The 21,991-nt window shown below is 42.8% G+C and overlaps 1 protein-coding gene across 1 annotated transcript; it reads right to left on the bottom strand.

Moving 5' to 3' along the window:
- Positions 1-442: 442 nt before the first annotated feature.
- Positions 443-21,981, bottom strand: ZCCHC9 (zinc finger CCHC-type containing 9). Its single transcript, XM_040421498.1, has 5 exons — positions 21,675-21,981; positions 15,735-15,885; positions 14,343-14,435; positions 13,145-13,213; positions 443-1,185 (listed from the first exon to the last, which is right to left on the bottom strand). The coding sequence occupies exons 1-5, from the start codon at positions 21,933-21,935 to the stop codon at positions 1,070-1,072; spliced, it is 690 nt and encodes a 229-aa protein (XP_040277432.1). The 5' UTR covers positions 21,936-21,981; the 3' UTR covers positions 443-1,069.
- Between the last annotated feature and the right edge of the window lie 10 nt (positions 21,982-21,991).

Below are 21,991 nucleotides of genomic sequence, written 5' to 3'. Positions count from 1 at the left end.
CTGTGATGTCATCTTTTTTACATGCACAAGCCTGAGAGAACAGGAGGGGCAGGTCTGTCTCTGTGTCCTGAACCTCACTGTGGGTTGTGCTGGTTGGAGCGACAAGCCACGCCCCCTGCACTACACGCTTGCTGAGCCGTCTGCCCTCCGTCTCCCTTCCCACTAGATTCTTCAGCAAAGTTTAACCCCTTATATCATCAGTAGCACAGACTGCCTGGAAAAGAGGACACCCTGCAGCTCCTCAGTACCTGAGGCAGAGCTTCCAACCCTTACTGAGGAGATAAATGCTTTCCTCCCTCAGCCTGCAAACACAGAGCTGACAAAGACCAGGAGTCCTCTCCTCTGTACTCTTCTGCTGGCTGTGAGGAAGTGTCTGCAGAGCATTGCACAAGAACAGATAGGAGGAAGATCCTGTGTGTATCAGCAGTGTCATTGTACTGTACAGCTGGGAATTGTAGTCCCACACATACAACATGAGTATCCCAGCAGTCAGACTGCAGACAGGGCAGCACTTTTACTCATTCCCTTTGCAGAGCAGGGGGAGGGGAAAGGCAGTAATTGTTGACATCCATAAATGTTCATGAGTAAAACCTCAGATTGTTGTTACACATCCCCACAGCTCTGCAACTGCATGTCAACAAAGGGGCCAGAACATAACTAGGGATACAAGTAAATATGTTTTATTTTTGTCTAAATCCTGCGTAGCTTATTTATATATTACAGACCATCAGATTTACAGTGCTTTATTTTATTTTTTTACATAACTCGGACAACCCCCTTATGGAATAGCATGGTTTGACAGGGAATAAATCTGCACTGCTCACTACATGCATGCAGCCAGTCACCCAGAGTTCTGCACACCGGTTGGAGTGTCATTTATTTAACAGCACTATACATATTCTGGAGCGGTGCACACTATCTGATATCAGTCACAGCCTTGTAATCCCACCCGTTCCGTTAGGGGAAGAGGGTGAATTAGATTTCCAATCATACAATGTCAGCATGATTTGGATGTCTTGGTGGAAACCTGATGTGTCCATGTCCGTAATTTCTCAAGATGAAGGCACTGTCAGAATTTGACCACTTTCGGCACTTTAGTTGGAACTTTTTTCACTTTTTTCTGTACTGGAACATCTTCGTGATCTGCACTCATACCGCTGGACCATCTGCTGACTGTAATTTGGGCTGACAGAAAAAATAAAATAAATTAAAAATTGAAAAGATGACACAGAACACAGTACTGAGGCCGGGTTCACATCACCGTTTATTTTTACTTTCTTCTGATCTGTCAGAAGAACTGAGAAATAAAGAAAAAAACATCCTGTGAAAAAACGGATCCAGAGCATCAGTTGTGCACATTTGGCATCCATTTGAGCTACGGTATGTCCATCAGAGATCTGTTATTTTATCCAGAAAAAAGTCCTGACGGATAAAAAGAACGTAAAAATAAACGGTGATGCGAACCCGGCCTAAGTGGTAAGTAATGGCTATAAGCCTTGGTTGCTGCATGAGAGCCCATAAGCCTCTAAACACAAATATGCAATTAGACCCATAAAATAAAAGTTATACTAAGGCCGCTTTCACATAGGTTATTCTCTGCACTTTTGCAATTTTTGCAGGGTGTTTTGTAGGTGTTTTTTTTTTAAGTAAAAATGCTCGCTCCTGATGTTAGCTGAAGGTCTATGGGAAACACAAAATGCAAGACACACAAGTGATTTTTGCTGCTGGTGTTTTTGTTCATTAGGCGACCTTTTTTTGTCTTTCCAGCTGCTTTTCAAAAAGGCAGCCTTTAGAATTTTTTTTTTTTTAGCACTTTGACATCTTCTCTATAGGAAAAAAAAACAAAAAAAAAAAAACAAAAAAAAAAAAAAACACTAATGGAAAGACCCACTGGCCCAGACTTACTAACCCTGTAGCTGTAGTAAACCTAGACTAAACCTAGGCTGGCTAGCCTAGCAGGGACTGGTTGGAGGGGTAGACTCTTCTCTAGCTCTAAACCAGCTACTGGATGGCCTACTATGAGACAATTTTTTGTGTGAATAGGACAAGGGTTCTAGCCCCCTAAGGGCTCATTTACACGAATGTGTGCTGCCCGTTGCCGTATTGCGGTCCACATTTGCGTATCCGCAATACACGGGCACCGTTCCGTGTGCATTCCGCATCACAGATGCGGACCAATTCACTTCAATGGGTCTGTAAATCCGGAGATGTGCAACAGTGCTGAATGGAAGCACGGAACGGAACACTACGGAGTGCTTTCTGGGGTTCCGTTCCACGCCACCGCAAAAAGAAAAAACATGCTGCATCTTTTTGCGAAACTGACGGATCGCGGACCCATTCAAGTGCATGGGTCCGCGATCCCCACGCGGCTGGGCCACGGTCGGCGCGAACAAGCCCTAAGGGGGAGAATAGTTAATAAAAAGTAAAAACAAAAAAAAAAGTGAAAGTTTAAAATCACCCCCTTGCACAATTTTAGATATAAAATATATAAACAAAAAATAAACATATTATGTATCGCCAAGTCCGAAAAAGTCAGAACTATTAAAATATAAAAAAAATCTCTCCTATGCAGTGAACGCCGGAACAGAAAAATAAATAAATTAAAAAATATGCGTAATTCGCAATTTTTTTTGTCACTTTTTTTAGGTGTTTTATTTTTTCCACGTGGTATCGAATGGTATCTAGTATCGCAATTGTTTTTTATGGTATCAAAATTCAAATCAAAATTTTGGTATGACAACCCTAGGCACAACCTGGTCAACTTTCTAGGACTATGCTCGTACACGGCTCGAATCATGTTCACTGTTTCTTCTGAAGCCTTTGGGAGGCCATAACTTCGCCCATGAAATAAACAGCCAGTGTTTATAAATTGCTTCACCTGAAGAGAAAGTTTCTTCATGGTGCACAATTACCAAATTTATTCAGCGAGTTTCACTGTGGTGTCACAACAGATATTGTTATTGCAAATTTCCACATGCAAACCGCTTTTTCTTGCTGCAATGTCGCCATCTTAAACCTGACCCTTTTTGTAGAGGATTAAAGAAACTCTCCCACAAAAAATGTATTCTCTTCACTAAACTGTAGTGCCAGTAATCTTCTTACCAGTGGCTCTATTTGCGAGTTATCCCCTTCTATCTGATCCTCAGCTGTGTCATGTGACCATCACGCTGATCTCCAAATGACACATTCCTATGAGACTGACATTGCGGCTCCTATAGGAATACACAGAGAAACTGGCTTCCTGTCCACACATAAGATACTGGGGGAGATTTATCAAACTGGTTTAGAGTATAACTGGCTTAGTTGCCGATAGCAACCAATCAGATTCCACCTTCCATTTTCCAAAGGTGGAATCTGATTGGTTGCTATAAGCCAGTTCTACTTTACACCAGTTTAATAAATCTCCCCCACTGTGTTATTTGGAAAGTCAGAGTGCTGGTCACATGACGTAGCTAAGGATCAGAAGGGAGGTGATAACTCACAAATACAGTCACTGGTAAGAAGATTACCTTACCCACTACAGATTACATAGTGTACCTTTCTAACAGGTCAAAATAAACATTTTTGAGGGCTTGCTACTTTAAACTATGGGGCAGATTTATGAAAACTGTCCAGAAGAAAACTGTTGCCCACAGCAACCAATCATAATATAGCTTTCATTTTTTAAGAAAAGAATTTGCTTTAACTAGAGACCTTTACTTCTGCACCATGCCCATCACCCTGCATAACAAGCAAAGTGCATACATGATGTAACTTTAGACATAATAGATGAAATATATGTATTTGCTGCAGTGTGCATGGAATTGGAAGTTAATGAAAACACTGCCTATTGTGTCACACATGGAATTATATATTTGGTGGAGCTCACTAGACTTGTATGCCAATATTTGGTACTTAATTAGAACTCCTCTTGGTCATACCCTTAAACATGTTGTTTAGGAGTACCTAACTTAACCCCTTTACGCCCGCAATCAGTCTATATACGTGATATCTGCACATACCCCGTGCAGCTACCACGATCTGTGGTATGCTGTGCAGACTAACCAATCGGATCATGGCAGTGTTAAAATGCCGGTTTCAGGCTCTGATCTGCACTCTGTAGATCAGAGCCTGAAATCAGGTAATGTGTCCTTGTGCCCCCCGATCTGTGCGCCCTGCCTCCGATGCGATCCCCGCCCCCCCATCCATGTATTGTACCCCTGATGCGGTCCGCCCCCTCCCCATGCATGCATCAGACCCCCAAATGTGCCCCTCCTGCTGGCCATGCCCCCCCCTTACAGCGCTGCCCCATTTGTGCCTCCTGCCCCCGATGCGGTCCCCCTGCTTTATTTGATGTCGGCGGCTCCATTCCTGAACCGCCGACATCAGCAGCGAGTGTCAGCTCTATGCTGACACTCTGCTGTAACCCCTAAGATGCTGCGGTAGCGGCATCCATGGGGTTAATAGAGGGAGGGGGCTTCCCCTCTCAACCATCGGTGCTGCCGCGCTGAGATGGCAGCGCCCGATGGTTGCCATGGCAACTGGACTCTTTGCAAAAGCGCCCGATGTTGCCATCTACAGGACATTTGATAGTATTGTACTTTGCAATGCAAAAGCATTGCAAAGTATAGTACAGCCATCAGCCCCACTGGATCTTCAAGATCCAAGTGGGACTTGATAAAAAAAAATAAAAAAAAGTGAAAATAATAAAAGTTAAAAAAAAAAATTAATTATAAAAAAAACACCACATTAGGTATCACCGCGCCCGTAACGACAGTCTTTATAAATATATCACATGATCGACCCCGTCCGATAAACACCATAAAAAATAAAAACTGTAAAAAAAAAGCAATTTTTGTCACCTTACACCACAAAAAGTGCAACACCGAGCGATCAAAAAGGCATATGTCCCACAAAATGGTACCAATAAAACAGTCACCTCATCCCGCAAAAAATGAGACCCTACATAAGAAAATCGCTCAAAAAATTAAAAAAAGACTATAGCTCTCAGAACACAGAGACACTAAAACATCATTTTTTTTTTATTCCAAATATGCCATTATTGTGTTAACCGCCTCACGTCCGCCCATAGGATATAAACGTCCTATGGGTGGACGTCTATTTCTGACAGCACGTTTTAAAACGTCCTGTCAGAAATAGCAGCTGCACGCTAATCGTGCAGCTGCTGATCGGGTTGCCCGCTGTCAGTGACAGCAGGGCAACCCAGAGATAAGGCAGGGACAGTGCCCAGGTGTCCCTGCGTTCACGATCGCTGCAGACACAGCGCTCACCGAGCGCTGTGTCTGCAGAGCAGGAAGCGCTGTGCGCTTCCTGTTCCGGCCCGGCGGTCATGTGACCGCCGGGACCGGAGTGTGCAGGAGCTGTGTGAGGTCTCTCAGAGACCTCGATCAGCCCTGCTGTGAGGCTGTACAGCGCAGGATTGCTGCTGTACAGCCTCTATAGGGGTGCATTTGTCCTGTAACTGGGGCTACTATGTCAGCCCCAGTTACAGGAGAAATCAATACTGAAAAAAAAAAAAAAAAGTGAAGCAAATGTCCCCCAGAGGTCTTGTATGACCTTATGGGGGACGAAAAGTGTAAAATAAAATAAAAATAAAATAAAGTGTTGAAAAAATAAAATAAAAAAAAGGTTCACATGTAAAAAAAAAAAAAAACCCAAGTAAGGAATAAAAAAATAAAAAAAAAATAGAAAAAATAAAATAAAATAGACATATTTAGTATTGCCGCGTCCGTAAAAACCAGCTCTATAAAAATATCACATGACCTAACCCCTCGGGTGAACACCGTAAAAAATAAATAAAAAAAACTGTGTCAAAACAAGCAATTTTTGTCACCTTGCATCACAAAAGGTGCAACACCAAGTGATCAAAAACGCGTATGTCCCATAAAATGGTACCAATAAAACCGTCACCTCATCCCGCAAAAAATGAGCCCCTACATAAGAAAATCTCTCAAAAAATAAAAAAACTATAGCTCTCAGAACATGGACACATTAAAACATAATTTTTTGGTTTCAAAAATGCTATTATTGTGTAAAACTTTAATAAATGAGAAAAAGTATACATATTAGGTATCGCCACGTGCGTAACAATCTGCTCTATAAAAATGTCACTTGACTGAACCCCTCAGGTGAACGCTGTAAAAATAAATAAATAGAAACTGTGCTAAAACAACCAATTTTTTGGTCACCTTGCCCCATAAAGTGTTATAATGAATGATCAAAAAATCATATGTACCCAAAAATAGTACTAATAAAACTGGCACCTTATCCCCTAGTTTCCAAAATGGGGTCACTTCTTGGGAGTTTCTACTGTAAGGGTGCATCAGGGGGCTTCAAATGGGACATGGCATCTAAAAACCATGTGGAGTTCCTTTCCTTCTGCGCCCTGCCGTGTGCCCATACAGCAGTTTACGACCACATGTGGGGTGTTTCTGTAAACCGCAGAATCTGGGTAATAAATATTGAGTTTTGTTTGGCTGTTAACCATCGATGTGTTAAAGAAAAAAATTGATTAAAATGGAAAATCTGCCAAAAAAGTGAAATTTAAAAATTTGATCTCCATTTTCCTTTAATTCTTGTGGAACGCCTAAAGGGTTAACAAAGTTAGTAAAATCGGTTTTGAATACCTTGAGGGGTGTAGTTTCTACAATGGGGTCATTTATGGGGGTATCCACTATGTAGGCCCCACAAAGTGACTTCAGACCTGAACTGGTCCTTATAAAGTGGGTTTTGGCAATTTTCTTACAAATTTGAAGAATTGCTTCTAAACTTTTAAGCCTTCTAACGTCCTAAAAAAATAAAATGACATTTCCAAAATGATGCCAACATAAAGTAGACATATGGGAAATGTTAAATAATAACTATTTTATGAGGTATCACTTTCTGTTTTGAAAGCAGAGAAATTGAAATTTAGAAAATTGCGAATTTTTCAAATTTTTGGGTAAATTTGGGATTTTTTCATAAATAAAGGTGAAATATTTTGACTCAAATTTATGACTATCATGAAGTACAATGTGTCACGAGAAAACAATCTCTGAATGACTTGGATAAATAAAGGTGTTCCAAAGTTATTACCACATAAAGTGAGATATGTCAGTTTTGCAAAATTTGGCCTGGTCAGGAAGGGGGCAAAGGGCCCAGATGGGAAGTGGTTAAAGTGAAATAAAAAAAATAAAAAGTGTACATATTAGGTATTGGCGCGTCCGTAACAACATGCTCGATAAAAATATCACATGACCTAACCCCTCAGGTGAACACCGTAAAAAATAAAAACCGTGCCAAAAAGCTATTTTTTTCACCTTACATCACAAAAAGTGCAACACCAAGCGATCAAAAAGGCATATGCCCCCAAAAATAGTACCAATCAAACCATCACCTCATCCCGCAAAAAATTATACCCTATTTAAGACAATCGCCCAAAAAATAAAAAAAAGCTATGGCTCTCAGACTATGGAGACACAAACATCTTTTTTTTTGGTTTCACAAATGCTATTATTGTGTAAAACTTAAATAAATAAGAAAAAGTTGACATAATAGGTATCGCCATGTCCGTAACGATCTGCTCTATAAAACGGTCACATGACCTAACCCCTCAGATGAACGCTGTAAAAATAAATAAAAACTGTTCCAAAACAGCCAATTTTTTGGTCATAAAGTGTAATAATGAATGATCAAAAAATCCTATGTACCCAAAAATGGTACCAATAAATCTGGCACCTTATCCCCCAGTTTCCAAAATAGGGTCACTTTTTGGGAGTTTCTACTCTAGGGGTGCATCAGGGGGGCTTTAAATGGGACATGGCATCTAAAAACCAGTCCAGCAAAATCTGCCTTCCAAAAACCATGCGGCGCTCCTTTTCTTCTGCGCCCTGCCGTGTGCCCATACATCAGTTTACGACCACATGTGGGGTGTTTCTGTAAACCGCAGAATCAGGGTAATAAATATTGAGTTTTGTTTGGCTGTTAACCCTCAATGTGTTAAAGAAAAAAAAAATGTAATAAAATGGAAAATCTGCCAAAAAAGTGACATTTAGAGATTTATTCTCCATTTTCCTTTAATTCTTGTGGAACACCTAAAGGGTTAACAAAGTTTGTAAAATCTGTTTTGAGTAACTTGAGGGGTGTAGTTTCTACAATGGGGTCGTTTATGGGGGTATCCACTATGTAAGCCCCACAAAGTGACTTCAGATCTGAACTGGTCCTTAAAAAGTGGGTTTTAGAAATTTTCTTAAAAATTTTAAGAATTGCTTCTAAACTTCTAAGCCTTATAACGTCCTAAAAAAATAAAATGACATTTCCAAAATGATGCCAACATAAAGTAGACATATGGGGAATGTTAAGTAATAAATGTTTTATGAGGAATCACTTTGTTTTAAAAGCAGAGAAATTGAAATTTTGAAAATTGCGAATGTCAAACTTTTTGGTAAATTTGGGATTTTTTCATAAATAAAGGTGAAATATATTGACTAAAATTTATGACCATCATGAAGTAGAATGTGTCACGAAAAAACAATCTCAGAATGGCTTGGATAAATAAAAAAGTGTTCCAAAGCTATTACCATATAAAGTGACGCATGTCAGATTTATAAAATTTGACCTGGACACTGGAGCATCAATGACCCTTGGTCATGAAAGGGTTGAAGAGCATCTGTCAGCATGATCACCCCTATTAAACCATGCAGATTGGCAGGTAGGGTCGATCATGCTGAGTAAAACCCTATGGGGGTCATTTATCAAACAGGTGTAAAGTAGAACTGGGCAGCAACCAGATTCCACCTTTCATTTTGGACAGCTCCTTTGGAAAATGAAATGAGGAATCTGATTGGTTTCTCTGGGCAACTAATCCAGTTCTACTTTACCAGTTTGATAAATGACCCCCTATATTTCTTTTCTCTCTAGGAAGAAGATTTGTGGAGATAAAAATGAATGTATGTAAAAAGAAGAAGAAAAAGAAAAAAAGTTCTGGTGTCGGCCCTGCTACTAATTATAGGGTTCACTTGGAGTCCTGGCGCTTTTATCTGCAGTGTGTGGGTGGTGTTCAGCAATGACCATAATCTTGTGGCACTCGCCCATTTTACTTGGCAGCTTGTTTATTCAAGATTAAAACATGAACATGGTTGCAGGTGCGCGCACTCACTCAACCTCAGACAACGGGCGTTTCGTGCAGTCCGCGCTTTACCTGGCCTCTTACGTGATGGCGTCAGCACGCTGCTCTCTATATACTGCGTCTGACGTCATCACTATAGCAACAATATACACACTCATTTTAAAAACAAAATATTAAATAAAAACAGCTAGATCATTCTTATTATTTAGACCTAAAAGTCCCATCGCATTAGTTTTAATTATTGGAGTAATACACGATGTCCATCTCCTCCAGTCACTAATACTCCCACTACTTCTATTCCTGCACATATGAGGACATTACCGTCCCCTCCATGTGCTTCTCTGACATGCTCTATCAGTCTCGGTGAACCAATTCCTGTCTCAGTGGATTTCTTATGTTCTCTGACCCTTATGTATAAACATCTTATGTTTTTTCCTATATAGAACCTTCCACATGGACAAAATATAACAAACCAAAAACAGTGTTTTACATGAGATGACCTGTTTCACTGTATGTTTCACTCCTCCTATATTCAGGTTTCTAGACTTGATTATAAATCTACATGCTGTACATTGGCCACATTTATAATTTCTCTGCGGTGTTCCTTTTTCTAACGTCCATAGTAAAATTCCAGCTCACCTTTTGTAAATTCAATCAACCCCTGGTGCACAGAAAAGGTAAAATAGTCCTTTGGTAGCAAAACAATAATAAAATTAAGTTCCAGCACTGCAAAGTAATTGTTGTGTCGCTTGTCTCTTTATTCGTGGTAGCAAAATTACAGCATGTGGATCAAACCTCACATTCCAACACCAGTTGACGCGTTTCAGACACTTAGTCCTTAGTCATGACTAATATGTCAAGTTATGACTAAGGACTACGTGTCTGAAACGCGTCAACTGGTCAACTTATTCCACATGCTGTCATTTTGCTACCACGAATAAAGAGACAAGCGACAACAATTACTTTGCAGTGCTGGAACTTCATTTATCATTGTTCCTTTTTCTAGCCAATTTTCCTGTCTCCTCTCAAACCTACTTCTTACAACCTTATTTCTGATAGTCTTACTCCTTCTAAAACTTATCAGTGGTGGATTATTCATTTTTTTCTTTTAGATCTTCATCATGGGCAAGGATGCTCCAATTATTCATAATGGCCTTTTTTATATTCATTGCCATAGGTGTATATCTAAAACGTATACACTGCTTTACCTCTTTTTTCTCTTACTCCTCTATCATGTCGCCTCTCTTCTTGTTTATTCTCCTTTACTGCTCTCAAAAAGGAATCATCAATTGATAAGTTTTAGAAGGAGTAAGACTATTAGAAATAAGGTTGGAAGAAGTAGGTTTGAGAGCAGACAGGAAAATTGGCTAGAAAAAGGAACACCACAGGGAAATTATAAATGTGGCCAATGTACAGCATGTAGATTTATAATCAAGTCTAGAAACCTGAATATAGGAGGAGTGAAACATACAGTGAAACAGTTCATCTCATGTAAAACACTGTTTTTGGTTTGTTATATTTTGTCCATGTGGAAGGTTCTATTTAGGAAAAACCATAAGATGTTTATACATAAGGGTCAGAGAACATAAGAAATCCACTGAGACAGGAATTAGTTCACTGAGACTGATAGAGTATGTCAGAGAAGCACATGGAGGGGACAGTAATGTCCTCATATGTGCAGGAATAGAAGTAGTGGGAGTATTAGTGAATGGAGGAGATAGACATTGTATTACTCCAAAGAGAAGCCTAAATGATAAGAATGATCTAGCAGTTTTCATTTAATATTGTTTTGTTTTTAAAATGAGTATGTGTATATTGTTGCTATAGTGATGACGTCAGACGCAGTATATAGAGCGTGCTGACGCCATCACGTGAGAGGCCAGACGAAGCGCGGACTGCGCAAATCGGCCACTGAGTGAGTGCCCGCACCAGCAACCATGTTCAGGTTTTAATCTTGAATAAACAAGCTGCCAAGTAAAACGGGTGAGTGCGGCAAGTTTATTGTTCTCTACACACTACATTCATTTTTATATTTATGCAAAATAAATATTTAGAGCACCAAGGGGCTGGCCATAGTGCTAGGAGCACTGCTAGCACAACACCTCTGTGCTTTGCCACTCACCCTCTCTTGATTTACAGGGCTAGATATCTAACCTAGCCCCGTGGCTGGTGAAGTCAGCACTTGCATTGGTGACATGTAGAATAACTATAGTAATGTAATAGTGATAAAGACGCCCTAAATTAGGGCATTTAAGATACACTCTGGTGTTCCAAATCAATGTACACCCCCCAGGGGTTAATATCCACGCGTGGCTGAGAGACTAGACGCTGACACATAGATGGTCAATGCAATCTCTAACTTTTATTACATGGGGTAAGCGTATATACATCTTTAACAATAGTCATTGGTGGTCCATGGTGGGATACTGAGTCATCAGTGTCACTTTGTGAGCAAAATCATTAATTCCACTGAATACATGATTTTGATAATGTGCTGTGGCAAATATGTGGGTCCTGGCAGTCACTGGTGACAGCAGAGCATCGGTACAAGGGAGAGAGGGCTGTAGGGGGAGGAGAGCATAATTACCCCACAATCCTCCCAGCAGCTGCGCTCCTTCACTGTCATCATCAGCACATGCGCAGTCTGAATCTGAACTGCAGTAGCAGCTGATCTAGTGCGCAAGACTTAATCAGTTCACCCAGAAGTGGAGGTACTGGCAGCTTCAGTGACAGTGGAGAAGGATTGTGAGGAGAGTATGCTGTAATCCCCTACAGCTCTCTCTCCCTTGTATCAATGCTCCGCTGGACCACCAGCACTAACGCAAGTGCCAACTGTCCGGCACAAGGGCTAGGACAGATGTGTAGACCTGTCAAAGGAGAAGTAGGAGGGACCAGAGGACAAGGGTATTGCGATAGCTCCTAGTGCTACAGCCAGCCCCTTGGTGCTCCAACTAGTAATTTTGAATAAATCTAAAAAAATAAATGGGGTTGTCTCACTTCAGCAAATAGCATTTATCATGTAGAGAAAGTTAATACAAGGCACTTACTAATGTATTGCGAGTGTCCATATTGCCTCCTTTCCTGGTTTGATTCATTTTTCAATAGCTTTATACACTGCTTGTTACTAGGGGTTATGGTCACCACTGCAGAGCAGATACAAGGTGGCCGGGGCGGAAGCTGCTGCGCATACATGTTTATGCGTGATCCCACAGTCCCAGCCGCCAGAGAGGCCAAAACTATTTCCTATAGTGTGCAAGCACGAACACCGCTGCTAAATTTCAGGGCAACCATAACCCCTGGAAATGAGCAGTGTATAATGTTATGGAAAAATGAATGAAGCCAGCAAAGGAGGCAATATGGAGAGTCACAATACATTAGTAAGTGCCTTGTATTACCTTTCTCTACATTATAAATGCCATTTACTGAAGTGACACAACCCCTTTAATATCTCTCTGCAACTATTCAACCTAGAGAGAAAAGAAATCTAGAGTTTTACTCAGCATAATCAATCCTACCAGGCAATATGCATGGTTTAATACTGCTGACAGAAGCTCTTCAACTGATGCCCGCAGCCATCCTCCACTATTGCAAGAATTATACTTACCTGCGATCCGCTACTCCAGTCCTGCGCTCTGGCTCCCATATGTCCATATTCCAGACCCCTGGTTATTTACTTCCTCCCAAGCATGAGCATGGTCACCTGCTCCACTGCAGCCAACCACTGGCTACTGCGGTGAAGTCTCTCTTCTGGATATGCCACCACTGAAGCCAGTCATTGGCTGCAGCGGAGGAGGTGACCAAGTCCAAACATAAAAAACTGGATATGCAAACCATAACAAGTTTTGGTGCAATTCGCAGAGTTCTGTCACATTTTGCCTAATAAACTTTCTCCATTGGTAACTAATTAAACCAAATTACTCACAGTGTGACAAAGGAGATTGGGAAAATTGGAGCAACACTTGTGACTGCAAGTTACTACATATTGTATGAAGATTAGTTTTAACTTATTTGAGGTGACCCGCAGTTATGTGGTCTCACCGGATGTTTGATGTTCTGGACAATCCTTCTGAAAATGCTCAACAGAACCGCAAATCCTGCAGCCTCCACCTAAAATGAAGACAAGTACTTTTATAGAACAGTTGTCGATTTCCTCATCACAAGATGCAAAGAATCAAAATCTGGCTAAATATTATTTATGCGAGTAGAGCCGCAAGCTACAGGTTGCCATCAATGTCTCATTTTTGGTTATAGGGATTTTTCAGGACCATGCAAATGTCCAAACCCCAGTACACAGAAGATATCACTCAAGTCCGTTTGGGTGTAGGGTTGTGCTGCTTATTCAGGATTTTACGATTGATGGTGCATCCGTAGATATGGCAATCAATATCTGATTTGTAGGGGTCCAACACTTTACACTCCACCTGTTTCAGGGTAACTTCAGTGCCTGAACTACTCAGCTCTGTCCACCGTGTAGTGGACAGAGCTGGTTACTGCAGCACTGCTCCCTCTGAACCGAATGGGAGCAGTACTGCAGTAATTAAAGAGGACCTTTCATTACGATAAAAAATCTAAATGAAGTATACAGACATGGAGAGCAGCGCCCAGGGATCTCCCTGCACTTACTATTATCACTGGGCGTCGCTCCGTTCTCCAGGTATAGGCTCCGGTATCTTCAGATTTTCGGCTCAACTGGGAGGAGCCTGCTCTTGTTCTCCTGGGCGTCTCCTTCTCCCAGGCTGGAGTGCTGGCCAATCGCAGCACTCAGCTCATAGCCTGGGAGAAAAAAAACTCTCAGGCTATGAGCTGAGCGCTGCGATTGGCCAGCGCTACAGCCTGGGAGAAGGAGACGTCCAGGAAAACTAGAGCAGGCTCCTCCCAGTTGAGCCGAAAATCTGAAGATACCGGAGCCTATACCGGGAGAACGGAGCGGCACCCAGGGATAATAGTAGCTGCAGGGAGATCCCTGGGCGCCGCTCTCCATGTCTGTATACTTAGTTTAGATTTTTTATCGTAATGAAAGGTCCTCTTTAACTCCATCCACTACACAGTGGACAGAGTTGTGAAGTTCCAGAGCTACTGAAGAACTGATAATTCGTGGTGGAGCGGAGGGTTGGACCCCCAACAACCATGGCCTATCCTAAGGATACACTATCAAAAGTAAAATTCTGGAATAACCCTTTAATACTAGGTCCGGAAAATCCTTTGAAATACTATGCCAACATGGTGGCAAACCTACCTTCTGCATATAGGCCTTTGGGATTGTCTGGACAGGACCTTGACAAGTGTCCCATCTCTCCACATATAAAACATTTGGCATATGGAAACTCTCCTGAAACAGTAAAGAAAAATACAAATAAAACAAATTACAAATACGCCGTTATAACAGATAGTAGACCAGGGGTACTACAACTCCCAGTATACTCCATTTACTTATATGAATCTTCCAGGAAGATATGAGCAAGTGTGCATGCTGGAAGTTGTAGTTTAACAACAGCTTGAGCACAGAAGGTTGCTGATCCCTGTAATAGACCAACAGAGCCGGTAACCAGAAGGAAGGAGGCAGAGCCCTGGTAAAGTCAGGAAAGCAAACACCTTACAGCTGCAGCCAGCACTGAGGGGGTTTCTTAGATTAGATATTTTCACTGATGGTTAGTACTGCAGAACATTGGACAACTCTAAGCTCTGCTGGAGACTATGGGGGTCATTTATTATCCAGAAATAAGCCTATATTAGGTGTATTTCTGGCACAGATTGTGGTGCAATGGTTAGTTGCACTGCAATCTGCAGCTTTTCTCCGCTCATGCCAGGTCTAAAACGGTGGGCGTAACATGGGCGGGGAAGGGCAGGCCCGTCTCATTTGTCATTTTCTACACCTGTTTTAGGCGTAGAAAATGGTCTAAATGTAAGACAGCTCGGAAGCAGTCTTACATTAAGGCCCCTTTCACACGAGCGTGACGAATTAGGTCCGGATGCGTTCAGTGAAACTCGCACTATTTTGTAAGTCGTTAAGTAAAAGTATCTCTCCCTCTGTAAATAACGGGCTATCCATGCATGGCTGAATATTTGACTCGCCTGCATCTAAGGCCGAATGCACACGGCCGTGTTCCGCGGCAGAGAGCGGTCCGTGGTAAGCCGGGCTGGATTCCTGTTCAGAGCAGGAGCGCACGGCGTCATTGGTTGCTATGACGGCGTGCGCTTCATGCCGCCGCTGGACTACAGTAATACACTTGTATAGTGTATTACTGTAGTCCAGTGGCGGCATGAAGCGCACGGCGTCATAGCAACCAATGACGCAGTGCGCTCCTGCTCTGAACAGGAATCCAGCCCGGCATACCACAGACCGCTCTCTGCCGCGTGCATTCGGCCTAAGGCCGTGTTCATATTAAAGTTTAAACTTTCTGTTTTCTTTAACTTTTGACAGCACAGAAATGCATAGCTGTTCTTACCATTAAAACGATGGACGTGTATAGGGCTAAGGCTATATTTCATCAGCTGGAAATTTACAGCCAGATACTAAACAGACCCGGACAGTGGAAAAATGTTCCCATAATAGAAGAAAAAGGGAAATCTGCAGGTCACAAAATGAGTGTGAAGTTGCTCATCACAATTAAGAAGTTCTCACATGTACCAAGTGCTGGATCCACTTTGGCTCTGCATTTATTGACTTCATGCTCTGTGGATCCACAACGGAAACATATTCCTGTGCCCGTCTCCTGGCATCTCAGGGCTTCGGAGCAATCAGCCATGCCATGACCAGGCTTTCGACAGTGGAAGCAGACCTGTAGGAGATGAAAAGCAGAGTCATCCACCACCGTGTATCTCCTCGCCAACTGGGAACTTTAGGGTCCCGATGTTGGAGGACCTGTCGCCTCTTCTGACATGTCTGTCTTAATAAATAATCCTATTCACCAATAAATAACAATTCTGGAGCGTCTTTCCTTCTCTACATTGTGCTATTACTCTGTTATTCCTCCTAGGAATGGATGAATGGTAACACCTAGTTGTCAATTTATTTTTTAATTTTTCAAGAGGAATAAGAGCGGAAAATAACAAGGAAGAGTGTTGAGAAGGGATGTTCCACAATTGCTATTTCATGGGGAAGTCAAAGATTTACTAAATCAGATATATCAGAAGAGGTGACAGTGCCATCAGACTTTAATGGCACATCACTAGGTACAGTGACAGCTAACCTCCGCCACTCCAGCTGTGGTGAAACTACGACTCCCAACATGCACTATTCATTTCTATGAAGTTCTGAGAACAAGGGGGCATCTTGGGAGTCGTAGTTTGACCACAGCTGGAGTACCGGAGGTTAGCCATCATAGCACTAGAATATTACATCAATGTCCAACAGATGTGGGTGCCATGTCTGACACCTGCACCTATCTCCAGAATGGGACCCCAAAAGTGAAGGAGAGTGCACTGCGCATGCACGACACTCTCTATTCATTTCTATGAAAGTTCTGAAAACAGTCGAGCAAGCGTGCTCAGCTATTTTTGGAAGTCCAATGAAAAAGAGCGTACAGCACAAACGTGGTCACTGCTCCATTCACCTGTATGGGACTGAATGGATGGTATACGGTTCCGTTCTGCAGACCTCTCAGAACCGCACTTCTGACATTGGTGGCACACCCTAGTGATATGCCACCAATGTCTCAGATGAGATGAGCCCCTAAACAAGGCAATAAAGGAATATAATATAATATAATATTATATATATATACATATACATACACAGTACAGACCAAAAGTTTGGACACACCCCTTCTCATTCAAAGAGTTCTTTATTTTCCTGACTATGAAGGCATCAAAACTATGAATTGACACATGTGGAATTATATACATAACAAACAAGTGTGAAACAACTGAAAATATGTCATATTCTAGGTTCTTCAAAGTAGCCACCTTTTGCTTTGATTACTGCTTTGCACACTCTTGGCATTCTCTTGATGAGCTTCAAGAGGTAGTCCCCTGAAATGGTCTTCCAAAAGTCTTGAAGGAGTTCCCAGAGATGCTTAGCACTTGTTGGCCCTTTTGCCTTCACTCTGCGGTCCAGCTCACCCCAAACCATCTCGATTGGGTTCAGGTCCGGTGACTGTGGAGGCCAGGTCATCTGGCGCAGCACCCCATCACTCTCCTTCATGGTCAAATAGCCCTTACTTTCAAAGTTTTCCCAATTTTTCGGCTGACTGACTGACCTTCATTTCTTAAAGTAATGACGGCCACTCGTTTTTCTTTACTTAGCTGCTTTTTTCTTGCCATAATACAAATTCTAACAGTCTATTTAGTAGGACTATCAGCTGTGTATCCACCCGACTTCTCCTCAACGCAACTGATGGTCCCAACCCCATTTATAAGGCAAGAAATCCCACTTATTAAACCTGACAGGGCACACCTGTGAAGTGAAAACCATTTCAGGGGACTACCTCTTGAAGCTCATCAAGAGAATGCCAAGAGTGTGCAAAGCAGTAATCAAAGCAAAAGGTGGCTACTTTGAAGAACCTAGAATATGACATATTTTCAGTTGTTTCACACTTGTTTGTTATGTATATAATTCCACATGTGTTAATTCATAGTTTTGATGCCTTCAGTGTGAATCTACAATTTTCATAGTCATGAAAATAAAGAAAACTCTTTGAATGAGAAGGTGTGTCCAAACTTTTGGTCTGTACTGTATATATATATATATATATATATATATATATATATATATATATATATATATCACATCTCGCAGATGATTATTGGACACATCATTAGAGACGGCAGTAATTGGGAGAGTGTCTGCCCCCTATTTGAGGCTAGAGATAAATGACGACTGCAGCAAGGTGATGTCCTGCACAACCCGAGATACATCATCAGGGTCGGGAGCTCCGTCTAGTCCTGACATTCCCTTGTCTACAGAGATTCCAGCAGGAGTCATGACTTCTGCGATGTTTCCCTCATACTGTGCTGATGCAAATGAAGCAGGAGGGCTCAGGCCGATGATGTCAATAGCCGGGGGATCTTTTTCTTTAGGAAGAGTCTTTGGTTTGGCTACAAGCTCTTCCCAATCACACCACGTAAAGATACGACCACTCTGCAGGATAGTGTAAGGAGTGGGCCCAGGAAAGCCCTCTCCATAGGCAGTGGGTGTCAGGTTCTGTACTGCAGCCGATGCCTGTCAGCAATGACTCTGATCCAGTCATTTAAAGGCCATGTACACCTTTGGGGGATTTTTTTTTTTATTGCATTGCACTTATTTTGAGCACTTGTTCTTTATTAAAAATATGGAGCCCTTTTTTGTGTGCAGAGCTGAGATGCTCTAGTAGCAGCCTCTGGATTCTCTCTTTTCCGTCATTTGGGGATCTGACTGGCTCCTTATCTCTGCTCTGACACTATAAACACTCATTATAGCTCAGTTCTGATCTTAGTGATAAGAATGTGACTTAAAGGGTTTCTGTCACCCTGCAAAACTCATTTTTTTTTTTTTGGATAGTTAGATTCCTCATAGTGCGATATAGGAGAATATAATGCTCTTACTTACTTTCATGCGGCCGATTCTTTATAAAACGAACTTTTATAATATGTAAATGAGGGCTCTACCAGCAAGTAGGGCGTCTACTTGCTGGTAGCCGCTGCAGAAATCTGCCCCCTCGCCGTGTTGATTGACAGGGCCAGCCGTGATCTCCTCCTCCGGCCGGCCCTGTCAGTAATTCAAAAATCGCGCGCCTCGCGTCATTCGGCGCAGGCTCGTATCCTCAGCACTCCCTCAGTGCGCCTGCGCCGATGACATCACCAAAAGAGAAGACGTCATCGGCGCAGGCGCACTGAGGGAGTGCTGAGGATACGAGCCTCCTCATCTCAGAGCGCCTGCGCCGAATGACGCGAGGCACGCGATTTTTGAATTACTGACAGGGCTGGCCGGAGGAGGAGATCACGGCTGGCCCTGTCAATCAACACGGCGAGGGGGCGGATTTCTGCTGCGGCTACCAGCAAGTAGACGCCCTACTTGCTGGTAGAGCCCTCATTTACATATTATAAAAGTTCGTTTTATAAAGAATCGGCCGCATGAAAGTAAGTAAGAGCATTATATTCTCCTATATCGCACTATGAGGAATCTAACTATCCAAAAAAAAAATAATGAGTTTTGCAGGGTGACAGAAACCCTTTAAATAAATGTTTATGACCTCTTAGTAGTTTAGAGAAAGTTTTTTAGATGACCAGCACAAAGTGAAAGAGAAAGTACCAAATCACAAAGTTAAAGGGATTCTGTCACCAGGTTTCACCCGTCAGCTAAACATATGCTGATGTTCAGGGCCTCATCACGATTCCTAATGTGGGCTTCTAAATGTGATCTGTAGCCTTATTTTGCTAAAAAACAGCTTTTACTAACCTGTCAGTCAAAGAAATAAGGTGCCGAAGGGGATGTGAAGTGATGCAAGGTGCCGGCCGCACCCGCCGCCGTTCGTGCCCAGCGCCGCCTTTCCAGACTTCTGCGCCGCCTCCTAATCCTCTGTGCCGCCTCTCGCTCTCCCTCCCTCCCCCCCTCCTGCTGAAAGATCTCGCACGTGCGCACAGGGCTCTGCCTGATGCGCCCGTGCGGACTTCTCCATTTGGCTTCTTACAGCGAAGTGCGCGTGCGCATGCGCTGGCACTTCGCTCAACCCCCTGTATAACCTGCACTCTGGCGCCAGCCTCTCAGAGCCCTGTGCGCACGCGCGAGATCTTACAGCAGGAGGAGGGGGAGGGAGAGCGAGAGGCGGCACAGAGGATTAGGAGGCGGCACAGAAGTCTAGAAAGGCGGCTCTGGGCACCTTGCATCACTTCACATCCCCGTGGGCACCTTATTTCTTTGACTGACAGGTTAGTAAAAGCTGTTTTTTAGCAAAATAGGGCTACAGATCACATTTATAAGCCCACATTAGGAATCGTGATGAGGCCCTGAACATCAGCATATGTTTAGCTGACAGGGGTTAAACCTGGTGACAGAATCCCTTTAAGGTGGATTTAGATAGGCCGACTGAGCGGCCGATTGTCGGGAAGGAAGCATTCCTTTCCGACAGTCAGCTGCTCGTCCAGTGAGGGAGACGGCGCTTTTACATGCAGCGATCTTCACTGTATGAGGAAGGAGGATGGCTGTAGCGATACCTCGTCCTCATACAGAATCATGACTTCTGGGCAGCAGATCACTGTTTAGACCATACAATCTGCTGCTCAGAAGCCACGATCGGTGGTGCCCGCATGAGAGACAGGATTACCCGATGATCGGCAGCACATTTAGACCAGATGATCGAGAACAACCATTCACAACAATGGCCGCTCCCGATAATCTGGACGAATATTGGTGTCTAAATGCACCTTTAGAAAAACAGTTAACACTTGTGACAGAACAGCTCAATATTTTTAATAAATGCCAATTGAAAATATTATTTTTAGGCAAAAATGAGTAAAATGCAATCCAGCAAAAATTGCCTTCGAAGGTGTACATAGCCTTTAACCCCCGAGACACCACGCTCAGTAACAACTGTAGCATCGAAAAGGGGTGGGGGTGGCGCAATTGGTTGCCATAACAGCATGGGGCCTTGTGAATTCTCCCAGGCTTGCCATAGTAAACTGCCTATGAAGCCCTAATAAAAATATAAAAAAATAAACATAATTGGTATCGCCAAGTCTGAAAATGTCAGAACTAGTAAAATATAAAAGTACTTATTCTGTACAGTGAATGCCATAATGGACAAAAAAATAAATAATAATTTACCGTATTTACAGGTTATTTCTTAAAAGTAATAAATCATAATAAAACCTATATCAATTAGGAATTGCCGTAATGATACTCATCTGCAGAATAAGGTCATTATGTTGCTGGTCATTGTTAGTGCACAGTAAACGCCATGAAAATAAAAAATAAAAAGTGGTGGAAATTCAGAAAAGCTTTTTTTTTTCCCCCCAATTTCACCCCACAAAGAAAGATGAATGACAAAAATATGTCCGACTGAATAATGCCAATAAAAAATACTTGTCCCACTGAAAACAAGCCGTAAAAGTAAAAAGCTCTCTTGTAAAGCTTGGAAGAAAAAAGAAAGATGACCTGGCTAACTGGCTGAATACGGACCACAGGATCGCTACCAAGCGGGACTCCAGCTGTTCAGAAACTACAACTCCCAGGATGCTTCATTCACTTCTATGGGAGTTAGCAAAGCAGGTTTGAATGCTGGGGGTTGTAGTTTCACAGCAGCTGGAAAGCCGAAGGTTGCTGACCCCTGCTATCCATGTAACATACACAAAAAAAAAATGTACAGAGATAAAACCGTAGCATGCTGCGGTATTATCTCCATCCTGATGCATCCTGAAGGGATTGCGCTCAGCTTTTAGTGTAGCATGTTGCTGGTGGGATTCCTCGCAGGAACGCAATGTGAACCATCGTGGTCTCTAATGTATGGCAGCTCAAGGAGGAATGGGGATCAGACCTGGCTCCTATCCTACAGGCTGTAGAGGACCCTTTACACTGGCAGTGCCCTGGGGGTGGGATGTACAGGGTGCAGTACTGAGCACTGCACTAGGGGCGCTGTTCCCGGGCAGTCCTCACCATCTTGCTCCTCTTGCTCTGCTGTCTCTTCAGCCTCCTGCCGTCGCTGCGCTGCTCCTTCCTGTCCAGCTCAGCCTTGAACCCATTAACGTCTTCATTCACATACGCCGCCTTCTTCTTCTTCTTAGGGGGCGCCCTCTCCGCCCGCGGGGCTGCCCTCTTGGCCGGGGTCTTGTGTAACTCTTCCCATGGAGTGGCCTCACACACTTTGCGGTTCCGAGCGGCGACATTACTCTGCCCCGGCCGAGCCCAGCGAGTCATGGCAACTTTCCTAGAACGCTACGACGCGTGATAGGAAATGACCCGGAGGCTGAACC

Source organism: Bufo bufo, chromosome 2 (assembly GCF_905171765.1).
Source record: "Bufo bufo chromosome 2, aBufBuf1.1, whole genome shotgun sequence".
NCBI classification, from domain to species: Eukaryota; Metazoa; Chordata; class Amphibia; order Anura; family Bufonidae; genus Bufo; species Bufo bufo.
Note: the sequence above shows the minus strand (reverse complement) of the source record. Positions and strands in the feature narration are given on the sequence as shown.